Source organism: Phoenix dactylifera, unplaced genomic scaffold (genome assembly GCF_009389715.1).
Source record: "Phoenix dactylifera cultivar Barhee BC4 unplaced genomic scaffold, palm_55x_up_171113_PBpolish2nd_filt_p 000837F, whole genome shotgun sequence".
Taxonomy (NCBI): Eukaryota; Viridiplantae; Streptophyta; class Magnoliopsida; order Arecales; family Arecaceae; genus Phoenix; species Phoenix dactylifera.
The window spans coordinates 71409-95514 of record NW_024068202.1 but is presented as its reverse complement, the minus strand read 5'-3'; the positions used below and the strand labels follow the sequence as shown (position 1 = coordinate 95514).

At 39.2% G+C, this 24106-nt stretch overlaps 1 protein-coding gene across 1 annotated transcript; it reads right to left on the bottom strand.

The window, feature by feature from the left end:
- Nucleotides 1–2899: 2899 nt before the first annotated feature.
- Nucleotides 2900–3493, bottom strand: LOC103698111 (ethylene-responsive transcription factor 12-like). The gene has a single exon (XM_008780084.2). It carries the CDS (start codon nucleotides 3491–3493, stop codon nucleotides 2900–2902), a length of 594 nt encoding a protein of 197 aa, XP_008778306.1.
- Nucleotides 3494–24106: the final 20613 nt, after the last annotated feature.

Sequence of the window (24106 nt, the reverse complement as noted above, 5' to 3'; positions counted from 1 at the left end):
ATCCGAATTTAGAGCGTGATAGTGGACACGATGACGAGGAAGGGCCAACCAACGAAGGGGTTGTTCCCCTTTTTCTGGTGTGAGATCCAAGAGAGAGGGAGGAGGCAACAAAAGGATTTTTTCCATAGCCTGACCCACAGCAACCCAAAAAAGAAGAGGGTTTTGGCAACAGAGACAAAACTGGGTGCTCTGTAACCAAAGTTGATGCAGAACAGCAAGAAAAAGAGGGAAAAAAGGGAGAAAGAGAGAAGAAGGAGAGAAGAGGAAGAAAAAAAGAGGAAGAAGAGGAGGAAGGAGGAGGAAGAAGAAGAGAAGGTAGGAGAAGGAAGAAGAAAAAAAGGAGGCTAATTATTATTTATCATTCATCAAACCCTAAACATGAGCATGGACCCATATACATAGGGTCACAAAATAACAAGTAGGCCCCTACAGAAAAAAATCTAAAAAAAGTCCTCAAATAACAATATGCAAATAGGTCCAATCAACATAAAATAAAACAAAATAAAATAGATCAATCCAACCATAATGAAAGTGGTCAGAACATCCTCTTACAACGACCTCGACCTTGCATAATAGGCGGTCCAGTATTGTTGTGCGCACCAAAAGAGTTGCAGGTAAATTTATTTTATTTTTTCTTCTACATTTTATACTTAACTTTTTAATCTCTCATTGTCTTTTATTTAATTTAATTAGCTTTTTTTTTATTTTTTTCCCATTCTTATAATTTTGGCAAAACTGATATGATGCATTTGTTGACCTATGGTGAAATATATCTTTCAATTATAAGAAATTTTTGAAATTAGAAGATATTTATATTTTACGATAATTAGCATGTTAGCCTAGATGATTTTGAATTTGATTTTGTGATTATGAATAAATCAATTTAAAAAGAATGAGGCAAGGAAGGGCCCAAATCATACACGCAAGTGCAAAGTTAAGAAAATTGAATTGGCTATGATAAATAGGCTACTATAATCTTTAAATTTATGATTTTATAACTTTCATTTAATATTTTTATTTTATTCAATTTATATTATTTATATAACATATTGCGTATGACAGTTTGCTACTATGCTTAAGGCTGTATATAGGTCGGGTTGACCCATGACGCAATCCGACTCGATCCGACCCACTTAGATCCGACCTGATCCATTTTGGAGGACCTGTAGGGCCGGGTCGGATCCTTAAATTAGACCCATTTTATTTTTTATGTCGATCTAGGTTTACTTAATTCAGATGCGGCCCGATTCATTTAAAATTTAGGTAATTATGGATTTTTAATTTTACGATCCAACTCGAATTTGTAAAATTATTTGGGCTTGCGAAGGTGCAAACACAAGTTCTAAAGTCATGGATGGGTTGACCCGAATCGGACCCGACACGGACTCTAACCGTACCTGACCTAGATCTAAACTGGACTCAATTTTTTGGGTTGGGTCCGAATTATATATGGATATGATCTGACTTGAATAACTCATTGGGTCAAAGTATAATTTATAATTTTTTTTTTTTATACTTTTATTAGTGTTACATCTGGAGTTCCCATCTAACAAAGTATCCGTCAGGGTAAAGGAAGAGAAAAATCGTGTGTCGTCTGGAAGAAAGAACTGTGCTGTTGGTGCCGGTCAGCTGTCGACAACCCACACAGATGATGCGCCGCGGAGACATATCCACATCCATGCATGCCCATCCGCGCCACGTGCGCCATCCACCATGCATCGATCGTCCCCGCGGTTCTCCTCATTCCACATTCCCATGGCCGAACGTTGGGCCCCGCGTCGCCCGACGCTGCACGCCTGCACGTGATTTCCTGGATCCAGGACAACATCTTTCCTTCCTGAGTTTCCCCATCCTCTCTCGAAACCGTACGCCTGCCACCGCATCCCACCCATCGACCATAAATTCCACGGCCCAGATTCGCCCCCTCCCACTGTCGGGAATTGCCCGGCGGATAACTCCTCGCTTTACCTTTTTATTGCATCACGTGGACAGGATAAAGCCGCCCCGGCGGTGCGAGAGTCCCGCGCACCGTAGCCCGTGAAACCCCACACGTGCGAGGCATGCGGTGGGCCCCACCAACGCACGCCCGGCGCCCGCTTTGACCCGGGCCGGACGGCTGGTGGGCGCCGCATGTCCGGTGCGACGCAGCGCGGACTCCCAGCCCTAAAAACGGATCTTCGGACACGTGTCCCTTGGCCGCACGAGTGGGACCCGCAGGCCACCCGCCCTTTATTCGTATGCGACCCCCGCTGCCACCTGCCCTCGGCTTTATACGGCGCATCCGGCGGCCGCTTTTTTTTTTTAAATATTAAATTACGTCTTCCCTCTCGCTTCACCTGGGCGACAACGCCGTCCTGGGTCACTTAATTTCCTGTGACCAAAATGCCCTTGTATGATAAAAACCAAACACACTGTACGCGGTTATTTTGGTAATTATGTAGCGGGTACGACGGGCTCCGTGGACGGATCAAGGAACAGTTGTCGGCGATCTGGGATTGGAACCGTAATGACGATAATACCCTCCGCCGACTGCACGGGCACAGAGCGCATTAACGCTTACCCACCATTGGCTGCCGGTTGTAGTAATCAACAGATTCCAGTGGCATTTTGGTCTTTTCATTTCGAAAGGAGCTGCCGGCCATTCATATAATTACGAAGATAAAAAGGCAACGTACATCCCAACCTACTATTTAAACAGCGATTTATACCGATTTAGTACTGTACCAAATCGCAGTCAATTTCTATAAGATAAAAACTCACGAATTAGCGCTTCATTAAACTGTACACGAGGGCAAAGATGGCGGATAAATCCGTCGGGCGAAGAAGGGCGAAAAAAATAAGTAAAAGCAGAAGCGGAAAAACGAAAGCCGGAGGAGGCATCTGGGCCGCCGGATACATCTTAGAAGAGAGGGGCGGGGAGGTTGAGATCGAAGCCTAAGGGCTTCTTCTTTATCTCGTCCTCCTTTCTGGCCATCGCCGCCATCATCTTCTTCTCCTGCTCGCCCCGAACCACCACCTCCACCGCCTCGAACCGGTACCCGGAGAAGTCCGATCCGCCCGCCGCCGGCAGCCCAAGGAACAGATCCCTCCCGTCCGGCGGCCCCGGGTAGGCCGATCGCCACTGCTGGAGGTCCCAGCCAGCCGCCGGGGAGGCAGCGGCGACGGTGACAGTGGCGGAGGACGGGATCTCGGCGACGTCGGCGGAGTAGCCAAAGTTGGTCTTGGCCTTGGGGCCACGGAGGTTGCGGGCGGCCTCGTCGTAGGCCCGGGCCGCTTCCTCCGCCGTGTCGAAGGTCCCCAGCCATTTCCTTGTCTTCTTCCATGGGTCTCTGATCTCCGCCGCGAACCTCCCCCACGGCCGCTTCCTCACCCCCCGGAAGTGCGCCTCCTTCCCCTGGCCCCCCGGCGCCGCCGCCGCCACCGCCGCCCCCGGCTGCTCCTTCTCCCCGGCCACAAAGCCCTCCTTCCTCAGCCGCAGCGTCTCTACCGCCATCGTCCGCCTGCCTCGCCGTGCGGCGTACCGCCCCACAAATAAGAAAAGAAGAGAGAGAGAGGCTTGAGGAGAGAAGGTTAAGGAAGAGGGGGGTAGGGGGCTATTTATAGCGAAACTGACGGTCTTGGTTCCGCCCGACAAGAAATTCGTTTATTTCGATTCAATATTTTTTATTGCTTTTTTTTTTCTGGGGAGAGCGGGGGCTTATAGCCTCCTAGGGGCAGGCATCGAGGTGGGTGCATTTAATCAACGGCGGGTTTATCCCCCACTAATTTATGGTCTCAGATCACGATCTCGCCGTTCAGATCCGTGTCCAACCGTGTGGTGGGATCACCTCCGTGCTTCATAATTTAATATAATATTATTAAATAATGTTTTGGGAAAGAACTGGGAATAAAACGGGGGCTGGAGTGGTAAGTCGTACACGCGGAAGGGCCATTTTCCACGATGGACCAGCGGGCCGGTAGGGTGGAAAGGGTCAAGGACCGTTCATCAGACGGCTGCGGCGTGTGGGGCACACCGGATCGGATGCGGTGTTACTCCGCTCGGCCGCTGCACGTGCACCTGGGTACCGGTGGGCGCACCAACGTAGAGCTCAAGTCAATTAAAATACCAAGAATAAAAATTAAAAAAAAAAACCAACAACCACGCCAGCCGCGTACCGTACGAGCGGGGCCCACAGGATGGCCCCGGGTCGATCAGGTGGGTGCACCGATTGGACGGTCGTGATGGTACGATAAGACTTGGGGCGGGGCTGGCTGTTGACAACTGGGGTGCGGTTCTACCGACAGCTCGCCTCGCGAAGACCGGGAGTCGCGGTTGTCCCGGAACCGTCCAGTCGGCCCGCCATAAATGGACTGGATCCGTCCGCCCAAACCGGGAGTCGCCGGTCCCCGTTCCGTTCCGTGGTCTCCGGTGGCTCCGGGGGATTTGGTGTTTAAATTTTTTTTATTTATCGAATTATTTAATAGAGGAGCAATTACTTACGCACCGTTTTAGGGCGATTAGTGGGGATTAAGATAGCGATTAAAAACCAATTAAAGCCGGCCCTACCGTTCCCCCTCTGCGATGAGGATATCTTAATCTGGAGTGCTACATGGGGTATTAGACTGGATATTATATTTAATTAGTTGGGTTGTAATTGGAAAGGCCCGTAAAAGGTGGATTCGTCGGCGCCGGCGGATCACACGCAATCCATGAGGGTGTCTTTCGATGGTAAGATAGTCGCATGTCGGCCATGACGCCCATGTCCTCCCTTGTCTTTTTATTCACAAGGATTGTATTTGGCCTGCCAAGGATCAGCTCACCGTCTAGTTAGATTACCTCGATTAGTTTCCTCCCGCTCATTACTGACCCTCGGCCCTTTTGACGCCCAGACCGAACGACGAACAGTGGCTAAGGTTGATGTACTTTCCCTCAGAAAAAGGTACCGTTTCAGAGGTTGCGTGTTACATTAACCGAAGGTGACCGGAACTCAAGTGTTGCAGAGGAAATGGTTTGAAACAGGGGCAGGCGGTGGCAGCTCCCTTGTTTAGAGTACGACGTGAGGACAATGATGCTTGCGTACCAACGTTTAGAGAGTTGGAGAAGTTGCTGATCTTTGTGCGTCGCAGAAAGCATAAAATTCATATGCGGGAGGTCAGATCTGCCGTTCATTTTGGACCATTGCGGTCGTTCGAATGGCCGAAAGGGGGACGGTGATCCGTGGAGGCGGCCACTCGGAGAACGCCTAAAAAAGCTCCATGAGGACGTTTCGCGATCCCTTTTTTCTCCTTGACCGGCAGGCGGCAGGACGCAGGCGGATGCTCTCCGCTACGAGATTTGTCAATCAGCTGGCCGGATCAAGCAGCAAATGGACGGTGCTCTGCATCTCTCTATGCGACACGTGTATTAAAATAGATGGGAGTGTCAGGCTGTCAGCCGTCCCGAGGGGCCCACAGTATTAAGTTCAAGAGCGGCTATCGCGGCGTCCAATTTATCGCGACAAGATACGAAACAAGAAGCGCAATTATAACAAAATTCGTGCGCGCGTCATGGCCCTCGTCGTCCGCGTGCCTCGGGAGCCATGTCTCAGTCCAAATCTTGTAAAAGCCCAAGACTCTAAAATGACAGAAATAGCCTTCACAAAAATTCTTTTATATTTAAAACGGCCACTGCCTCAATCACGCCTTCAAAATCTCCCTGAAAATTAAATTTATTCATGTCAAAAGTTGCAAGAGAAGATAACTAAACGTACATAATTTTGTGCCCCTGATAGAGAACTATAGGAGCAGGGCTACATGGCGAGGACTGGCTGGCGTTAGTAAATGTATTTGATCAGTATACTTATTTATAATAATATTATTTAGAGCACCTCTCGTGAATCCATTTGCGCATTATTATTATTTTTAAAAATTTTTTATCAATATCATCCTAAATATTATATTTTATATAAATATCTTTTCAAAATTGATATTTATATATATACCCTCGTAAAATATTTATTTTATTCTTCTATTTTTTTATTTTTATTTTTCCATATGCACCCATACCATCTAATATCGTTAAAAAAATTAATGGTTTCAAAATAAAATAGCTAAAATAATTTAATAAGTATATGCCCAAAAAAAATATTTATAAGATAAAAGACAAAAAAAAGTAATTTTTTTTATTTTATTTTAATTAAAATAAATATATTTTTCATTAATGGTGTTAAAAAAATAGTTATATTATATGTATTTATAAAAAGTAGTATTTAATAAAAATAAAAAATTAATATATAAATTTAAATTTTTAGAAAGATATTTATAAAGAAAACACTATTTTTAAATAAAGACAAACCCTTCTCAGACGCAGCATTGTTACCCTCCACGCGGACGTTTCTCTGAACGCGGCTCGGGTCTCGGGTTCTTCCAGCACGGCTGCAATCTAATTGCGCTGCAGAAAAGCCTAACCAGGCGATGATGGACGGCAGATCTGCACCCGCAGTAATGTCGTGTGTCCCACTGGGGGATGACTCCGTGGGTTGCGTGCGGGGAGAGGAGACACGTGGGGCGACGTCAGTGGGGGGCCTCGTGAAGGAGCGAGGGAGGCCGTGGGAGCGGGGAGTGTGGGGCCCAGGGGAGTTTGACTCGCGTTCGAGATTTGTGTTCCCACGCACGGGTCGTACCATCTGGGTCTGCTCTCTTCCCGCGGCAGGCATGCACGTGACACCAACCCCCCCGGCGAGGCAGCCGATTGGATTATTACTGGACATATAATTCCGCTTAATTACTTGACCGCCCTTGCTTGATTGGTAAGGAAATGTCATCTTCTTGAAGGAATGTTTACTTTACTTAAATAAAGTATACGATAATATTAAAATTTATTTGATCTGTTTCCTTCATATTTTGGTTGCTTATGGTTTTTTTTTTTTCTCAGCCATTGAAATACCACATAAAAATTATTGTTAGAGAGAGCTTTTGAATGAAACTTCTATGGCTTCTATTTTTATCTTGTTTTTGCTTTTGCAAGTAATAAATTTTTTTCATCTAAAGCTCTAAAAGATTTTATCAAATATATTCCGCTCAGTCCGGTTCATTATTTTCTCTCTTTTTTGACTTTTCTTTTCTAATTGGTTTCTGATTAGTAGGTTTTAGATGGGTTAATTATAGTGTACCAATTATTTATAATTTATTTAGAAACTATCAATGACCAAAATTCTTAATTTTGAGAAAAGTGTATGTGGAGTGATTGATTAAAATCCTATTTGATTTTGATGAGCTCAAAGCATTTGAGTATATCTTTTGTTTACTAATGAATTCAATTGAGTGTTTCAGTGAAAATCTTGTCTAAGTGTTTCTAGACTTGGTTCAAGATATTTTGGATAAGTTAAGAAGTCAGTTTGAACCAAAGTCTGAGACTCGAGTCGACTCCGGGATATTACGAGTCGACTCCAAGCGTATCAGAATCACTGGCACGGGCTCGAGTCGACTCCGGATCATTACGAGTCGACTCCGACTGAGAACTGACAGACGAACAGAAAGACTCAACTCAAAATGTCAGCGAGTCGACTCCTGAAGTGCGCGAGTCGACTCCGATGATTACCGAGTCGACTTCGGAGTAGTATGAGTCGACTCCAAGGAGTTACAGACAGAAAAGTCAGAGAGCGATTTTCGACCCTGAGATTCGAGTCGACTCCTGTGGAACGCGAGTCGACTCCGATGGTTGGCAGGTCGACTCCAAAGAAAGCGTAGAGTCGACTCTCAGTGGTACACAAGGCAAAAGTCAGAGAGCAGTTTTCGGACTCTGAGATCCGAGTCGACTCCCGCAATGCGCGAGTCGACTCCGAGACAGCGTGACCCCAAAAAGACAGAAGACCGAATTATTGTCTCTGAGAGCCGAGTCGACTCCCAGACAGTTCGAGTCGACTCCAAGGCAGCGCTACATCAAAAGGCAGAAGGCTGTGTTTCGGAAACTGAGAGCCGAGTCGACTCCGGAACAGTTCGAGTCGCCTCCAAGACTGGACGAGCCAAAAGACAGAAGATCGGGAGTTCGGGCTCTGAGCGCCGAGTCGACTCCCAGGATTGTCGAGTCGACTCGAGCGGGCCAAGTTGAAAAATTAGCTCCATGGACTTCATGGGATGAGCCGACTCCGAAAATGGCAAGTCAGCTCCAAAAGTTGGCGAGTCGACCCCGGGTTAAGTCGAGTCGACTCCCAGTTGCGGAGGTCACTTTAATTCAAATCCGGAACAGTTGCCGAGCCGACTCCAGAAAAGCATGAGTCGACTCCCGCTACAGCCGAGTCGACTCCAGATCGCGCGAGTCGACTCCGACCCCAACGGACATATTGTCAGGATGTGCAGAGTGTGCAGAACGGGCAGAAAAAAGTGTCTAACGGCTAGTTTCCGTGGGGGATGGCTTAAATAGCCACAGAGGACTGTAGCAAGGTAGAGAAGCACCATTCCACTCAAAGAAATCAAGCATTCTATCTCGGCCAACTGGTTTTCAACAGAAAAGAAGGAAGAGCGCCATTAACTCCATCCAGCTACCTCTTTCCAGCATTTAAAGAAGTCTCCTCCTGCCTTCAAGTCGACCAGACATTCAAGAGGAGACTCACAGTTCAAGAAGCCCTACTCTACTCCAACTCAAACGTGTTTGAGGGCTCTTAACTTCTCTCTAGTTTATATTGCTGTATATCTGCTTTTTAGAAGCTCTGTTTTTCTATTTGTCTTTGTTCTTTCCATCTTGTCTTTGCTTGATTCAATCAGGGGATTGAATCAAGAGTGTAGAGGTTGGTTGGTGAGCCGAGGGTAAAACCAACGTGTAAGGGTTCGATTGTGATCCCGGAAAAATAATCGGAGTGGTTCTAGTCGGTGAGCCTGAAAAAACCGACCGAGTTCGTTGTGAGCTCGTAAAACAACAAGTTGGGTTGTGAGCTTGTAAAACAACCGGCTGTAATCCAAGGGGTTATAGTGAATTCCCAAGTGAGACTTGGGGAGTGGACGTAGGAGCAAGGGATAGCTCCAAACCACTATAAACATTGTGTTTGTGATTGCTTGTGTCTCTCTCTCTCACTCTCATTTCACTCACAGCACATAGCAACTAATTAATCATCTTGCAAAAGTATTAATTAGTCATCCACAAACGTTTTAATTGCAAAATTATTTTAAAACCCAATTCATCCCCCCCTCTTGGGTTGTCTTTCTGGGCAACAAGTGGTATCAGAGCCTAAACTCTTCTACCCTAAGAGTAAAAGATCAAAATGACAACCCCATTTGGATCTTCCCACATTGAGGATCAGTCCACCCAAAGACCCCCATTCTTTAATGGATCCGACTACTCATATTGGAAGGCTAGGATGAGAATATTTATCCAAGCCCAAGACTATGAGATGTGGACCATTGTAGTAAATGGACCATACATCCCATCCATCTATGTAGAGGGTGTCACTGTACCCAAACTCGAAAAGGATTGGGATGACCATGACATGAGAAAGGCACAACTCAATTCCAAAGCAATGAATGTGCTTTACTGTGCATTAGATAGGAATGAATTCAATAGAGTCTCTACTTGCAATTCTGCAAAAGAGATTTGGGATAGACTTGAAGTGACCCATGAGGGCACGAATCAAGTCAAAGAATCCAAAATAAACATATTGGTTCATAAGTATGAACTATTTAAGATGGATTCTAATGAAACAATCACTTGCATGTTCACTAGATTTACTGACATTGTCAATGGCCTAAAAAGCCTTGGCAAAAACTATACTAACAGTGATCTTGTCAGGAAGATTCTTCGCTGTCTACCAAGGTCATGGGAAGCCAAGGTGACGGCAATCCAAGAAGCCAAGGACTTGAACAAGCTACCACTTGAGGAGCTTCTTGGATCCCTAATGACGCACGAGCTAACAATGAAGCAACACAGCGAAGAAGAGTACTCCCATAAGAAAAATGTAATAGCTCTCAAATCTACATCATCTAACAAAGACTTGTCTTGCAGTAGCAGCAGTGAAGAAGAAGATCACGAGGGAGAGGATGATGAGGCTCTTCTCGTACGTAAGTTCAGAAGATTCATCAACCAAAAGAAGTCCTTTCATCAAAGGAGAGGCCCCTCAAATTTCTATCGAAAGGATAAAGGTAAGGAAAGGGAAAATGAAGGGATTGGATGTTATGAGTGCAAGAAGCCGGGACACATCAGAGCTGAGTGTCCTTTACTGAAGAAGGGGAGCAAGTACAAGAAGAAGAAAGCCCTTGTCACCACCCTATCGGACTCCGACACATCATCATCATCATCGGATGAGGAACAAGGAGAAAAGGCCAATTTCTGCTTCATGGCCAATGAAAATGAGGTAACATCCGCATCACATTTAGATTTTACTTTCGATGAATTATATGATGCTTTCAATGAATTAATGGATGAATACAAAACAATAAACGTTAAAAACAAAGAACTAAAAGTAACTAACCAAACTCATCTCCGTAAGTATGATTCATTAGTTAAGGATAAAGATGTTTTTATCAAAGAAAATGCAGAACTTAAAACAAGTAACCAAATCTTGATACAAAAGAATAATACCTTAACTAAAGAAAATGAAAGGCTGAACAAAGAAACATTAGAACCCAAAAACAATAAACATATAAATGAGAGTCTCACAAAAGAACTAAATGATCTAAAAGCAGAAAAACAAACACTAACTAAAGAACTTGAAAAATACAAACCCTTGGTTGAAAAATTTACATATAGTTCTGAAAAATTGAATATGATACTTAATAGTCAACGAGCGGTATTCAATAGAGCGGGTTTAGGGTATAAACCTAAACATAAGCAAAAACTTCTTAGTAACTTCTTTGTTAAAGCAGGAAAAAGTAAAACTAAGAAAATAACCTGCTTTTGTTGTGGAATTTTAGGACATAAAGCAAATGTGTGTAAGTATAGAAAAGGGAAAACTAAAAGAAAAATTAAGAGAGTTTGGGTTCCAAAAGGAACCAACATTACTAACCATGAAGGACCCAAGAAAACTTGGGTACCTAAGATTATATGATTTGCTTGTGTAGGAGTGTCTTGCAGCCAAGGTCGACAAAAATTGTTGGTACTTGGATAGTGGCTGCTCAAGACACATGACGGGTGACAAGGATCAATTCTTTACCCTTGAAGCTAAGAAGGGAGGTGTTGTGACTTTTTGAGACAATAACCAAGGTCACATCATTGGTATAGGTAAAGTACAAATTACCCCTTCAACTTTTATTAATAATGTTCGATATGTTGATGGTCTTAAGCATAATTTATTAAGCATTAGTCAATTATGTGATAGAGGTTATAATATTATGTTTAAACCATCACTATGCATCATAACAAACCCAAATGACAATAGTTTAGTTTTTAAAAGAATAAGACGTGAAAATGTGTATGTTGTAGACCTTGAGGATCTTGCCAAACACAACCCATGTTTAGTTGTTAATGAAACTAAGGATAATGATGCTAGTTGGTTATGGCACCGTAAGTTAGGTCATGCAAGCATGGACACCATATCTAAACTAGTTAAAAGAGATTCTGTGATAGGTTTGCCAAAATTAAAGTTTGAAAAGAATAAAATATATGAAGCATGTCAATTTGGCAAACAATCAAGGAACTCCTTTAAATCTATAAATTGTGTCTCTACCTCTAGACCTCTAGAACTACTACACATGGACCTATTCGGACCAACTAGAACCACAAGTCTAGGTGGAAATAAATATGGTCTAGTTATCGTAGATGATTATTCTAGATATACTTGGGTCATGTTCTTAGGCCATAAGGATCAAGCATTTTCAATTTTCAAGAAATTTCATAAAGAAGTAACAAATGCTAGAGATACTTCTGTAATAGCTATTAGAAGTGACCATGGTACCGAATTTGAAAAATCATTTATTTGATGAGTTTTGTAGTAAAAAGGAAATTACACACAATTTTTCTGCACCTAGGACACCACAACAAAATGGAGTTGTGGAGAGGAAAAATAGAACTCTAGAGAAAATGGCTAGAACTATGTTGTGTGAAAGTAACCTCCCTAAGTACTTTTGGGGAGAAGCTGTCAATACTTCTTGTCATATATTAAATAGAGTTTTATTAAGACCCATCATAAAGAAAACACCTTATGAATTTTGGAAAAACAGAAAACCAAAAGTGAACTATTTTCATATTTTTGGATGTAGGTGTTTTGTTCATAATAATGGGAAAGATAATCTAGAAAAATTTGACTCTAAATCTGATGAGGGTATATTCTTGGGGTACTCTACAACTAGTAAAGCCTATAGAATCTTTAATAAAAGAACCCTAGTTATAGAAGAATCCATACATGTTGTTTTTGATGATTTTAGTGATATCTCTTCTAGCAAGAGAGTTAATTTTGATGATGATGGTGAAATTCTTAAAGAGAAGATAGATGAGATGACATTACAAGATGATAATCAAAAATTAATTGGAAATGCATCATCAAGCCAAGAAGGCTATTATGGATCATGGGCTGACTAAGGCTTGGAGGTTTGCTCACGGGCATTCTAAGGAATTAATTCTAGATGATCCATCTCAACCTGTTAGGACTAGAGCATCTCTTAGGAACTTAAACAATCATCTAGCTTTCGTTTCACATTTTGAGCCCAAACACATAGAAGAAGCTGAAAAAGATGTAAATTGGATAAATGCAATGCAAGAAGAATTAAACCAATTTACTAGAAACAAAGTATGGAATCTAGTTGAAAGACCTACTGAATATTCAATTATAGGTACCAAATGGATTTATAAAAATAAACTTGATGAAAATGGAATTGTAATAAGGAATAAGGCTAGACTAGTAGCAAAGGGTTATAATCAAGAAGAAGGTATAGATTTTGATGAAACCTTTGCTCCTGTAGTTAGACTTGAAGCAATTAGACTTTTACTAGCATTTGCATGCTCTAAGGACTTCAAATTATTTCAAATGGATGTAAAAAGTGCATTCTTAAATGGGTATATTAATGAGGAGGTATATGTAGAACAACCTCCTGGTTTTGAAAATCATCAATACCCTAATCATGTATGTAAATTGAACAAGGCACTTTATGGTTTGAAACAAGCACCTAGAGCATGGTATGAGAGGCTTAGCAAATTTCTATTAGAACATGAGTTTTCTAGGGGTAATGTAGATACAACATTGTTTCTAAAGAAGAAAAACAAAGATATGTTGTTAGTACAAATTTATGTTGATGATATTATTTTCGGTGCTACTAACAATCGCCTCTGCGAAGAATTTGCTGACTTGATGCAGAGTGAATTTGAAATGAGCATGATGGGAGAGCTGAATTATTTCCTCGGGCTTCAAATCAAACAATCTGAAGAAGGCATCTTCATCAATCAAGCTAAGTACATCAAGAGATGCTTAAGAAGTTTGATATGGAGGGGAACAAGTCAATCAGCACCCCCATGAGCTCATTATGCAAATTAGACCAAGATGAATCAGGTAAATCTGTAGATCAGAAATTATATAGAGGTATGATAGGATCTTTATTGTATCTTACTGCAAGTAGACCTGATATCATGTTTAGTGTTTGCATGTGTGCTAGATATCAGTCTAATTCTAAGGAATCTCATCTAATTGCAATCAAGAGAATCTTTAAATACCTAATAGGAACAAAGAATATAGGGTTATGGTATTCTAAAGAATCTAGCCTAAACTTAATAGGATACACAGATTCAGACTTTGCTGGATGTAAACTTGATAGAAAAAGCACCAGCGGGTCATGTCAATTCCTAGGAGAAAACTTAATCTCATGGTTTAGCAAGAAACAAAACTCGGTTGCATTATCTACTGCTGAAGCTGAATATGTTGCAGCCGGGAGTTGTTGTGCTCAAATCTTGTGGATCAAACAACAATTGGAAGATTATGGCATTAAACAAGATAAAATTCCCATTAATTGTGATAATACAAGTGCCATTAACCTAACTAAAAATCCAATTCAGCATTCAAGAACTAAACATATTGAGATAAGACATCACTTCATAAGAGATCATGTACTAAATGGTGATGTGACACTTCAATTTGTTTGCACTAATGATCAATTAGCTGACATTTTTACAAAACCCTTAAGTGAAGAGAGATTTAGTGTGCTTAGGAGGGGATTAGGAGTGATTGATCCATCCTAGTGGTATTTTCCACTAGTTCATTGATTTTGATGATTAAAAATAGAGTTTCTCAACTATGATCATCAAATTAGATCATAACTTAGTGAGTGTCCCTGGTTTGGTACGAAAATAGCATAACTTTTAGGTGCGTGCTAGAGTTCGAGTCGACTCGAGTAAGTTTCGGAGTCGGCTCATAAGAAGGAGTCGACTCGCACACAGACGGGAGTCGACTCGAGGAAGATGAAGCATAAGAGGAGTCGACTCGCACATTGACGGGAGTCGACTCTAAGTCGATGGCTCATGAGGGGGAGTCGACTCGAGCATACTTTGGAGTCGACTCGAGGTCGAGTCGACTCGCGACTCAGTGGAGTCGACTCGAGGTCGGGATCTGGGTTTTTAACCCTAATCCAAGCGTTTTATCAACACTTCTATTCACCGCCGCCACTGTTCAAAAAACCCTAGAGCCGTCTCCTAGATCGTCTCCGACCGTCCTTAGGACTTTTTCCGTCGACCTTCCTCCGTCCATTAGCATTCTACCCCATTCTGGGTCGACCATGCCTCGTAAAGCCGTTGTCCCAAGCCGGAAGAGGCCCCAACCCGCGAGCGGCACCGAGCGACGGTCCAAAGCTCGGAACGATCCCGTGAGGCCACAACCTCCGGCTCGTTCCCCGCCAAGGGAGGTTCCCTCGAGGCCGTGCGCCGGGAAGGCGGTCTCCACCGGGAGATACGTCGATTTTGACTATCTCTCCCGGGAGGGCTTTACCATAGGAGAGAGATTGCGGGCCCAGGGTTTAGAGTATTTTTGTTCCTTAGATCTCCCCACATACCCTGGCCTAGTTAGAGAGTTTTATGGTACTGTCCATAGGGGCAATGGGGGAATAGAGGGAACTGTAGCCGGTGTCCCATTGTTTATTTTCGAGGATTTCATAGCCCAAATCCTCCACCTTCCACAAGTAGGGGTAGCTCCCACACACCCCGAGGATAGGACTGAGGCCCTTACGGCCATTCTAGGACATCCACCTCAGTCCCCCTTAGATGAGGTGTCCGCTAGCTCACTTTCTGTTGAGATGCGGCTCCTCTTGAGTATCATCTCTAGGTCCCTCTTCCCGAAGACTGGCCGCTTCGATTTTGTATCTGAGAGAGACCTAGCTCTTATGTTCTACATCCTCCAGGACACCCCAATCAACTTTCCCAAGATGATGTATAGATACCTATGTGAGCCACTAGATAGACCTAGGCTCACCCTCCCCTATGGCATGATGTTCACTGTTGCCCAAGATGACAACCCAAGAGGGGGGGTGAATTGGGTTTTCTAAAAATTATGTTTTCTAATTTTTTACTTTAAATTGAATGTAGCGGAATGATAAGATGTTACTTACTTAAGCTCTAGGTAATTATAAGTAATGCAGTGACAAACTAAGCTAGAGCAATTATACTATGGCTTTAGAACGCAATTGATCCTAAATTAACTTATAGTTGTATGATCAATTTAATCTATGTAAATTGTAAGAATAGAGTGAAAGCTAAGAAAGTTCTAAACAATCTCTTATACTCAATTAGGAAATAAAGCTAGAGATATTACACAGTCAAGTATGTATGTAAGGTATGAAATGCAAGAAATAAGGCATCACAAACACAAAGATATATAGTGGTTCGGTGCACCCCAGCACCTACATCCACTCCCCAAGACCTCTTGGAAATTTCACTATAATCCCTCAGATTACAGTCTGTTGCCCAGTAGATACAACCCAAGAGGGGGGGTGAATTGGGTCTTTTAAAACTTTTATGCTACTTCTAAAACTTTTTGATTAACTATGCTAAGTTGTATAGATACACAGTGAAAGTTAAACTTAGCAAGGTTTTGATGTATAGACTTTGACTTGATTAAATATGCTTGCAACTAAAAGATGTGCGGATAAGAATTAAGCAAGCAATTTATCTAAGTAAGTAAGTGTGTTAGTTAGACAATAACTAGAGGCATTACAAACACAAAGGACATATAGTGGTTCGGTGCACCCCAGCACCTACATCCACTCCCCAAGACCTCTTGGGAATTTCACTATAATCCTACCGATTACAGCCGGTTGTTTTACAAGCTCACAACCCAACTTGTTGTTTTGCGAGATCACAACGAACTCGGTCGGTTTTTCCAGGCTCACCGACTAGAACCAACCTCGATTGTTTTCCCGGGCTCACAATCAAACCCTTACACGTTGGTTTTACCCTAGGCTCACCAACAAACCTAAACACCGTTGGTTTTCCTTTGGCTCACCAACAAACCTTAACCTCTTGATTCAATCCCTTGATTGAATCAAGTTACAAGATATTAAAACAAAGAATAAAAACAAATCAAAGCTTCTTAAACAAGCAGATATGACAATATAAACAAATAGAGTAAAGAGAAGCCCTCAAACGAGTTTTGAAGATGGAGGAGCTCGGCTTCTTCTTTACTTGATCCTCCTCTGATTTGGCATGAAGTAGAGGATCCCCGAGGCAGCACACGGATGGAGAGGAAGCTTTCGGATTCACTTGGATGCTCTTCTTCTCTCTATTTCGTTTTGGATGGCCCTTTTGTGCTTATGGGAGATTTCCTTTGTAATCTCTTTGAGATCTCTTTCCTAGATGATCTCTCCCACTTCCATACGTTCTCCCCTAGCTCTCTTCTTGTTTTTATAGCTTTAGATGGCGTGGAAACAAGAATTAGCCGTTAGAGACAAAAATAGAGCCGTTGGACACAGTCTGCACTTCCTGACAATATTACCGTTGGGATTGGAGTCGACTCGCGCGATCAGGAGTCGACTCGCCTGTTGCAGGAGTCGGCTCGTGCTTTACTGGAGACGACTCGGCCACTGTTCCAAATTTGAATTAAAGTGCATGCCTTGACTGGGAGTCGACTCGTCTTAACCTGGAGTCGACTCGCCAACTTCTGGAGCTGACTTGGCAATTTCGGAGTCGGCTCATCCACTGAAGTCCGTGGATCCAATTTTGAATTTGATCCACTCGAGTCGACTCGACTGTCCTGGGAGTCGACTCGAATCTCAGAGCCCGAACTCCCGATCCTCTGTCTTTTGGCTCATCCAGTCTTGGAGTCGACTCGAACTTCCTTGGAGTCGACTCGGCTCTCAGTTTGTGAAACACAACCTTCTGCCATCTTGGTGTAGCGCTGCCTTGGAGTCGACTCGAGCTGTCTGGGAGTCGACTCGAATCTCAGAGGCAGTAACTTGGTTTTCTGTCTGTTGATGGTCGCGGAGTCTCGGAGTCGACTCGTGCAATGCGGGAGTCGACTCGAATCTCAGAGTCCCAAAAATGCTCTCTGACTTTTTCCTTGTGTTCCGCTGAGAGTCGACTCTTGCTTTCTTCGGAGTCGACCTACCAACCATCGGAGTCGACTCGCGTTCCACTGGAGTCGACTCGAATCTCAGACCCGAAAACTGCTCTCTGACTTTTCTGCCTGTGACTCCTAGGAGTCGACTCATACTTCCCCGGAGTCGACTCGGTAAACATTGGAGTCGACTCGAATTCCTCAGGAGTCGACTCGAAGACTATTCTTTCGAATTTTTCCTTTGATTTTACTCCTCCAATTTGAACCTTTTGAACTTTAAACTTGGGCCAATGAATTGTAGCTTTCTTCTAACTTTTCTTGAGAGCTTTTGGAGGCCTTCTTGTGTTCTTCCAACTTGCTATGTTCCTTGCAAAATAAATATCTTTCTCCTTGCAACATAAACATTAGTATCTATACTTCAAGGTTTTGTGATCATCAAAATCAATCTATGAATCAATCTTTGGGTCATCAATCTCCCCCTTTTTGATGATGACAAAACTTGGAGTATATGCAATATAAAAGATATTGTTTTCTAGAAGTAATACATAGCAAAGTTGCATGAAGTAGAAAACATATATTTTTAAAACATACTTCATGATAATGCTTTAGATTTAATCAGCTTAACACAATCAACATATTTCAATTTAAGCTGATTTGTATTCAATTCAAAGCATAAAGGCATTATGAGCATATACTTAGATATTTGCATATACTTAGATATTTCTCCCCCTTTTTGACAACATCAAAAAGATAGGAAAACATTAAGCACAAAGATAAGAACATTCAAATATTTCTTTCCCTTATTGTACTCTGATTTGAATGTTAAATTATTGCAAGGATATGAATCATATAACTTAAGGCAATAATATTGGAATCAGATTAGTGAGCACAGATCAGAGCCAATTAAGATAGTTTTCAAGAAGTTTTCTAAGTTGATACCACAGATAGTTTTCTAATCAAGTGTAGGTGGAATCTTCCTTAGGTTAATTCAAGAAGTGGAAATCTAACCTCTCTTCAATAATAAGTGTGAAAGCTTGTTCATTTAAGATCTTGTGCCCAATCTATTAAGTATTTTATCAACATGAGAGCAATTTAACTAATTTTCTGAGTATAAGAGCAATATATTAAGTATGATTGCAAAGTGCTTTTATGGTGTAAAAATATTGTGGCATAAATACCAAAATATGAATTCATGCAATTTATAATATATCTTAGAGTATACATACAGTTCAAGGCTTTGAAGGTTCTTTTAAAGCTCTTTTAAAGACTTTATTCTTTTATTCCAAAAAAAATTTGATACATAAAAATATGAATTGGCACACAATTTAAGTTTTAAAGATCAAGTCAATTAGGACTCATTAGTGAATATCAAAATAGATTTTCTAAAAGATACTCAAGAAAATTTTACACGTTATTCTCCCCCTTTTTCATTAAGTTAGAGGCTCTTTAAGCTCAACTTGCAATTTGGTTCATGATTTATGCATAAGATATACTAACCAAATAACACGCCTCAAGGTGTATCATAAAGATTTTCAGATTAAATTTCAGATGATACATATTGGAGAGTATTAGGATCATTTTTCATTTTGTATTCTTCCTCTCTCCTTTAGTTATAGATATACGTGATTAAGTTCCGTGAGACCTCTCCTTCTGAAATTTTCTTTCTCCCCCTCTATTGATCATTCCATTTAAGAGTTTAGAATTTGAAAATAATGTTCAATAAAATTGTCAATCTCAAAACTATATTTTCTATAAGTTTCAGCTTATTTTCACAAGACTCAAGGTTTGAGATAAGACAACCTTTATAGAACTCATCTCAAGGTAATTAAAGCGTGTCTTGTAATATAAGGAGGTTCATCAAAATCAATCCATAAAATTTAAGGTATACATCAAATTGAAGTAACTTTAGGATAAGATACTGAATATCTAAAGCTCCCCCTCAAAAGATGCATACTTCTTTAATCATTCTTTTCTTTTGTTGAATTTCAGATTTTAATGACAAACGTGAATAGAACTGAAATTCTATGATATCGAGAATGGAGAGTGATCAAGAATTATTCAAAATTTATAGCAATCATCCTTTTTAATCTATCAAGAACAAGTTATGCTTCCTCTTAATCTTTGAGAAAATGTACTGAAATATTAATCAGAAAATGATTCATTTGACGCTCAGTTTCTTTCAACAGCATTTACATTTTCTTTCTTTTAGAGTCATTTGAGTGAGGTGAAATATTTCTAGCTTTTAGATCATTCACTCTATATATATTCTGATGGAAATCTTTAAGAATGTAGGAGAGAAAAACATATAGATGATCATTGAGGTATATATATTTATAGAACTCAATTTCTTAATGATAGTTTTTCAGCGATGTATACATGAATCACAATAAATCTTTTTAATATCAAAATAAAATCATATATTTAGAAATTTTTGTTTGCAATCAAGATCATCGAAAGACACATCATTTGAACCAATATTAGTATACTTTGAAGATAAGAAATGATATGTTTCGGATGCGTATCGGAGCAATCACCAAAGGCATCAAAATTAATTCTGTTTTTCTTAAAGTAAGACTTTATTTTAAAATTACATTTAGTTTAAGCTTTTATACAAAATCAGATTCTGAATTACATAGGATTTTCAATAAAAGCTTTCTAAGTCATAATATGAGATATGTATCTTTCACAATGTAGCTCATCTTAAATTGTTACGATTGAAAAATACATATTTCAATAACATTAAAGCACTTTCAGAATCTTTGTGTTTAATTTTGAGTTTCGATACACAATAAAGGATATTTTAACAAGTATTAGGACATTATGTATCAAAGTTAGGCAAGTAGAAAGATAGATCAATATCAATTTATTTTTCCTAAATAGAGATGTTCTTCTCTTCTCCTTTCTACAATTTTATTTAGCTTTCAGATTTTAACAATGATTGTGAATGACAAATCTGAAATTTCTTTTCAATAAAACTAAACAAAAGATGTTATGTAGCAATTCAAACATTCAATCAAATTGTCCAAGTATGAAACATTACAAAATATTGAGAATCCATAAATCAAGACATTATACCATATGCAAAATATACCATGTGTTAAGTCATGCATTAAAATACTAAGTACAAGAATGTCAAGGATCAAAATCAATTCTTTTCAAATAAACTCCCCCTATTTAAATATAATCTTGCAATGATTTCATCCTTAAAGTGTGTTTTCAAGTGATTAAAAATTTGACTTAATTCTACTTTCATTTACTTTGTTTTTCATTTATAACTTTCTTATGCTCTATACTCTATTTGCTCCCTATCCGGTGGAGTTGGGAAGGGGCACGAGGTACTACCACTAGCCTCCCTCTTGTGCCGTCCCTAATATGCCCTACACCGAATAGTTGGGTCAAATAGTGCCGGGTACTACCACTAGCCTCCCCATTGGCACCATCCCTATGATGAGCAATATAGAAAGGTTAAAATGTTCACTCCAAACTCTCCCTGTTTGAGTGTAATTAATTATGGATTTTATCCCTTCCAAAAGAATGCTCACACAAGTCTCACAAATGTGTCGAATATATTAAGTTTGTTTTGCTTTTCCTTAAGGTTGAAGTGTTTGCCTCTACTTGGATTTTACTTCTCTTGAATAATATCCATTTTCTTTTCTTTATCTCTCTCTCTTTTTGTTATTCTCAAGTAATTTTCATGAGAGAGCAGAATAGAGAATTAATCTTACGTATCATATATATGTATATCATGCAAACAATATTTTCATTATGCTCAAGGTTTCATAACTTCTCACAAGTTATTTTACATCAACATTTTAAGCATATACTTGTGTATTTCATGGTTATGACATAGGCAAAGATATATTTTAGTTTGGGCAAACCATGAAATAATTTCTAAAAGTATAAGTCAGTCAATACACATATAGACATGATATCAAAAATTAATAATTAAAGAATTTAATCATGCCATAATAAGATTTAAGTTACTGACTTTGCTCAACTAATTTGTGAGAAAGGTATCTAAATTACCTATTCATTATATGTTCTTCAAGCCAAACTAGATTTCTTATGTGTGAACTTTTGGCTGAAGAAGATCCTCTCTCTTGTTTGCATGTAAATGTTTAGTGTATCTTTCATGAAGATATCCTTCAAGTTGAAATCTCTCATTTTTCTTTCTTGAAGGAAGGTCATTAGTTTCTTTAAGATACAAAGCATTCATCCAACATATATATTTTTTAACTAGATGACTCAATATAAGATATGACAATAGTTGCATGTTGAGTCACTTTACTCAAGAGATTGCCTAAATATAAGCAAGCACATATCATTTGAACTAAAGAGATAGATTCATTAACCAAGATAGTTTAAGTCAATTTAGTTTAGATTCTATTTGCTTAAGATAATTATCAATAAGATATGTTAACTATGTTTTAATCAATTTATCTTAAACATTTGTTTCTATCAAAATTCAGATTATGATTCATTTGTTATCAATAAATTATGATTCATTAGAGTTAGATTGAAGTCTTGCATAAGGGCACATAATGATCACACAATCTGGTCTATTAGGTGTTTGATGAAATAATTATTCTATCATGCTTTTGATGCTTGTTCCAAATCACATATTGCTTTATCATATTGGTAATGAGTGTTTTCAAATAAGGTGGTTATTTTACATAGATTTTTTTTTTAAATGAAATAACCACATAGACGTATATTCTACACATTCATTTGACAGAATATAAAGCTCATAAAGCAAGCAAATGATAATGGTGATCTTTACTTCTAATCATGCAAGAATTTCATCAAGATCTAATTCATCTTTTCTTGATTGAATCTTTTAGTAGTCACCAATTTTTCTTCATTAAGTGCATTTCTGAAAACTCAATTTGGTTCTAATTATTAACAAGTTTTCAGATTGTCATATGTAAAAGATTAAACATATCCATATATAATTTGATTTTAGTATCTTGATAATGAATCATTAGTCTCATAAAGAATAAACTGAATTGATATTTCTTTAACTAGAATCTTTTCATTGAATATTCTATATGCATTGCTTGATGAATGATATCCAAGGATAGAAATATCTTTATCAGATTTGGCATTATTTTCATAAGAATATATCAGGTATAACGTGTACGACTGAAAAATATGAAAGATATGCAGTAGTTCATTTTCTATTTTTCAGAAGATCAAATGGAGTTTTCATCAAATATAGACCTAATAGAAACCATATATATGACAAGCAATGATGATAGCTTTTAAATGACTATCGTACAACATTGCCTTTTTCATTTCTTCAAGGATTCTATTAACCCTATTTTACTTATGGTGTTCTTTGGTGCAGAAATAATTGTATTCAATATTATTTCTGTGCACAACTTAATACAAAATTGGTTTTCAACACTATGCCATGATACTTCTTTTACTTTCATAGTTTGCAAACCTTTTTCATTTGATCCCTTTCACAAGATTTAGCAAATGCAGAAAATACTTTAATTTTACTTGCCAAAAACAAATCCAATGTAAGCTTGTGAAAACTTAGTGATGGAAACAACATCTTTAGATTTAGAAATTGATTCTTGTTTGTTTCCTTAGTTAACATGCATAGTAAACTTTGACCTTGCAGAAGATATTCTAAGTAAACCAATGACAAGATCTTTTGAGATTAGGTCCATACTAGCATAAGTTAATTTTATATGCCAAAAAGAATTCTTTGATCATAGTATTTATAATACATATATTCAAAGATATACCAAGTACACATTTTCATATCTATGATCAATGAACAATAATGCCATGGATAAAAACTCTCAGTCAAGCATATAGAGAATTCATTGAGTTATTCTTAGGAGAATTGATTTACCAAATTATCCATCTATAAGTAAAGCATAATCTAGAAAGATGGAGTGATTTGGATATATTTTCTTTTCATATCAGAAATATCACTTATATCACAAGAAAAGAATGATTAATACTTGCAAGATGTGTTTTAATCAACTAATAAAACAATTTCAGTATGAGAGGATGCGAGAATTACTGATTTCATTATTATTTTTTTTTGTTAATAACTTTTTAAGTTTCTTTATGTTCCATGGGTACCTTGGTACACCTATGTGTCCATCCTCATTTTCTCATTTTGGGTACCCAAGCTTGCTTGAGTCCTTGAGAGTTAGGACATATGGTTCCTTTTGGAACCCATATCTGTTTAATAGTAATAACTTTACCATTTAATTTAATTATACTAGAACGATAGGTAAAGTTGTTATTCCCATCCTTTTCATTTTTGAAATAAGTTATCTTATTTAATGGTTTGCTTGATAAATTGATAACCTTTTTCTCTAGAGATTTATGGCTAAGTGAAGGAGTCAAGCTAAATTTTGATTTATCAAAATCAGCATGTTGGCTTTCAAACATCATTTTTAATCTTTCTGAGCTTACGGTGAATTTGTTAATGCAAGATTTTAATTGATTAATTTCTTCGCGTAAGTTTTGATTTTCTTTAATTAAGCTATGATTTTTCTGAATCAATTCTTCTGAAAATGACCTTAAGCTTTCATTTTCAGAATTTAGTTTCTTAAGATTTTTATTCTTTACAGTTAATTTTCTACATTCACTATACAACTCATGAAAAGCATTTAATAATTCATCATAAGAGAATTCTTCTTGAAAATCATTTGAGGTAAGAGTAGATT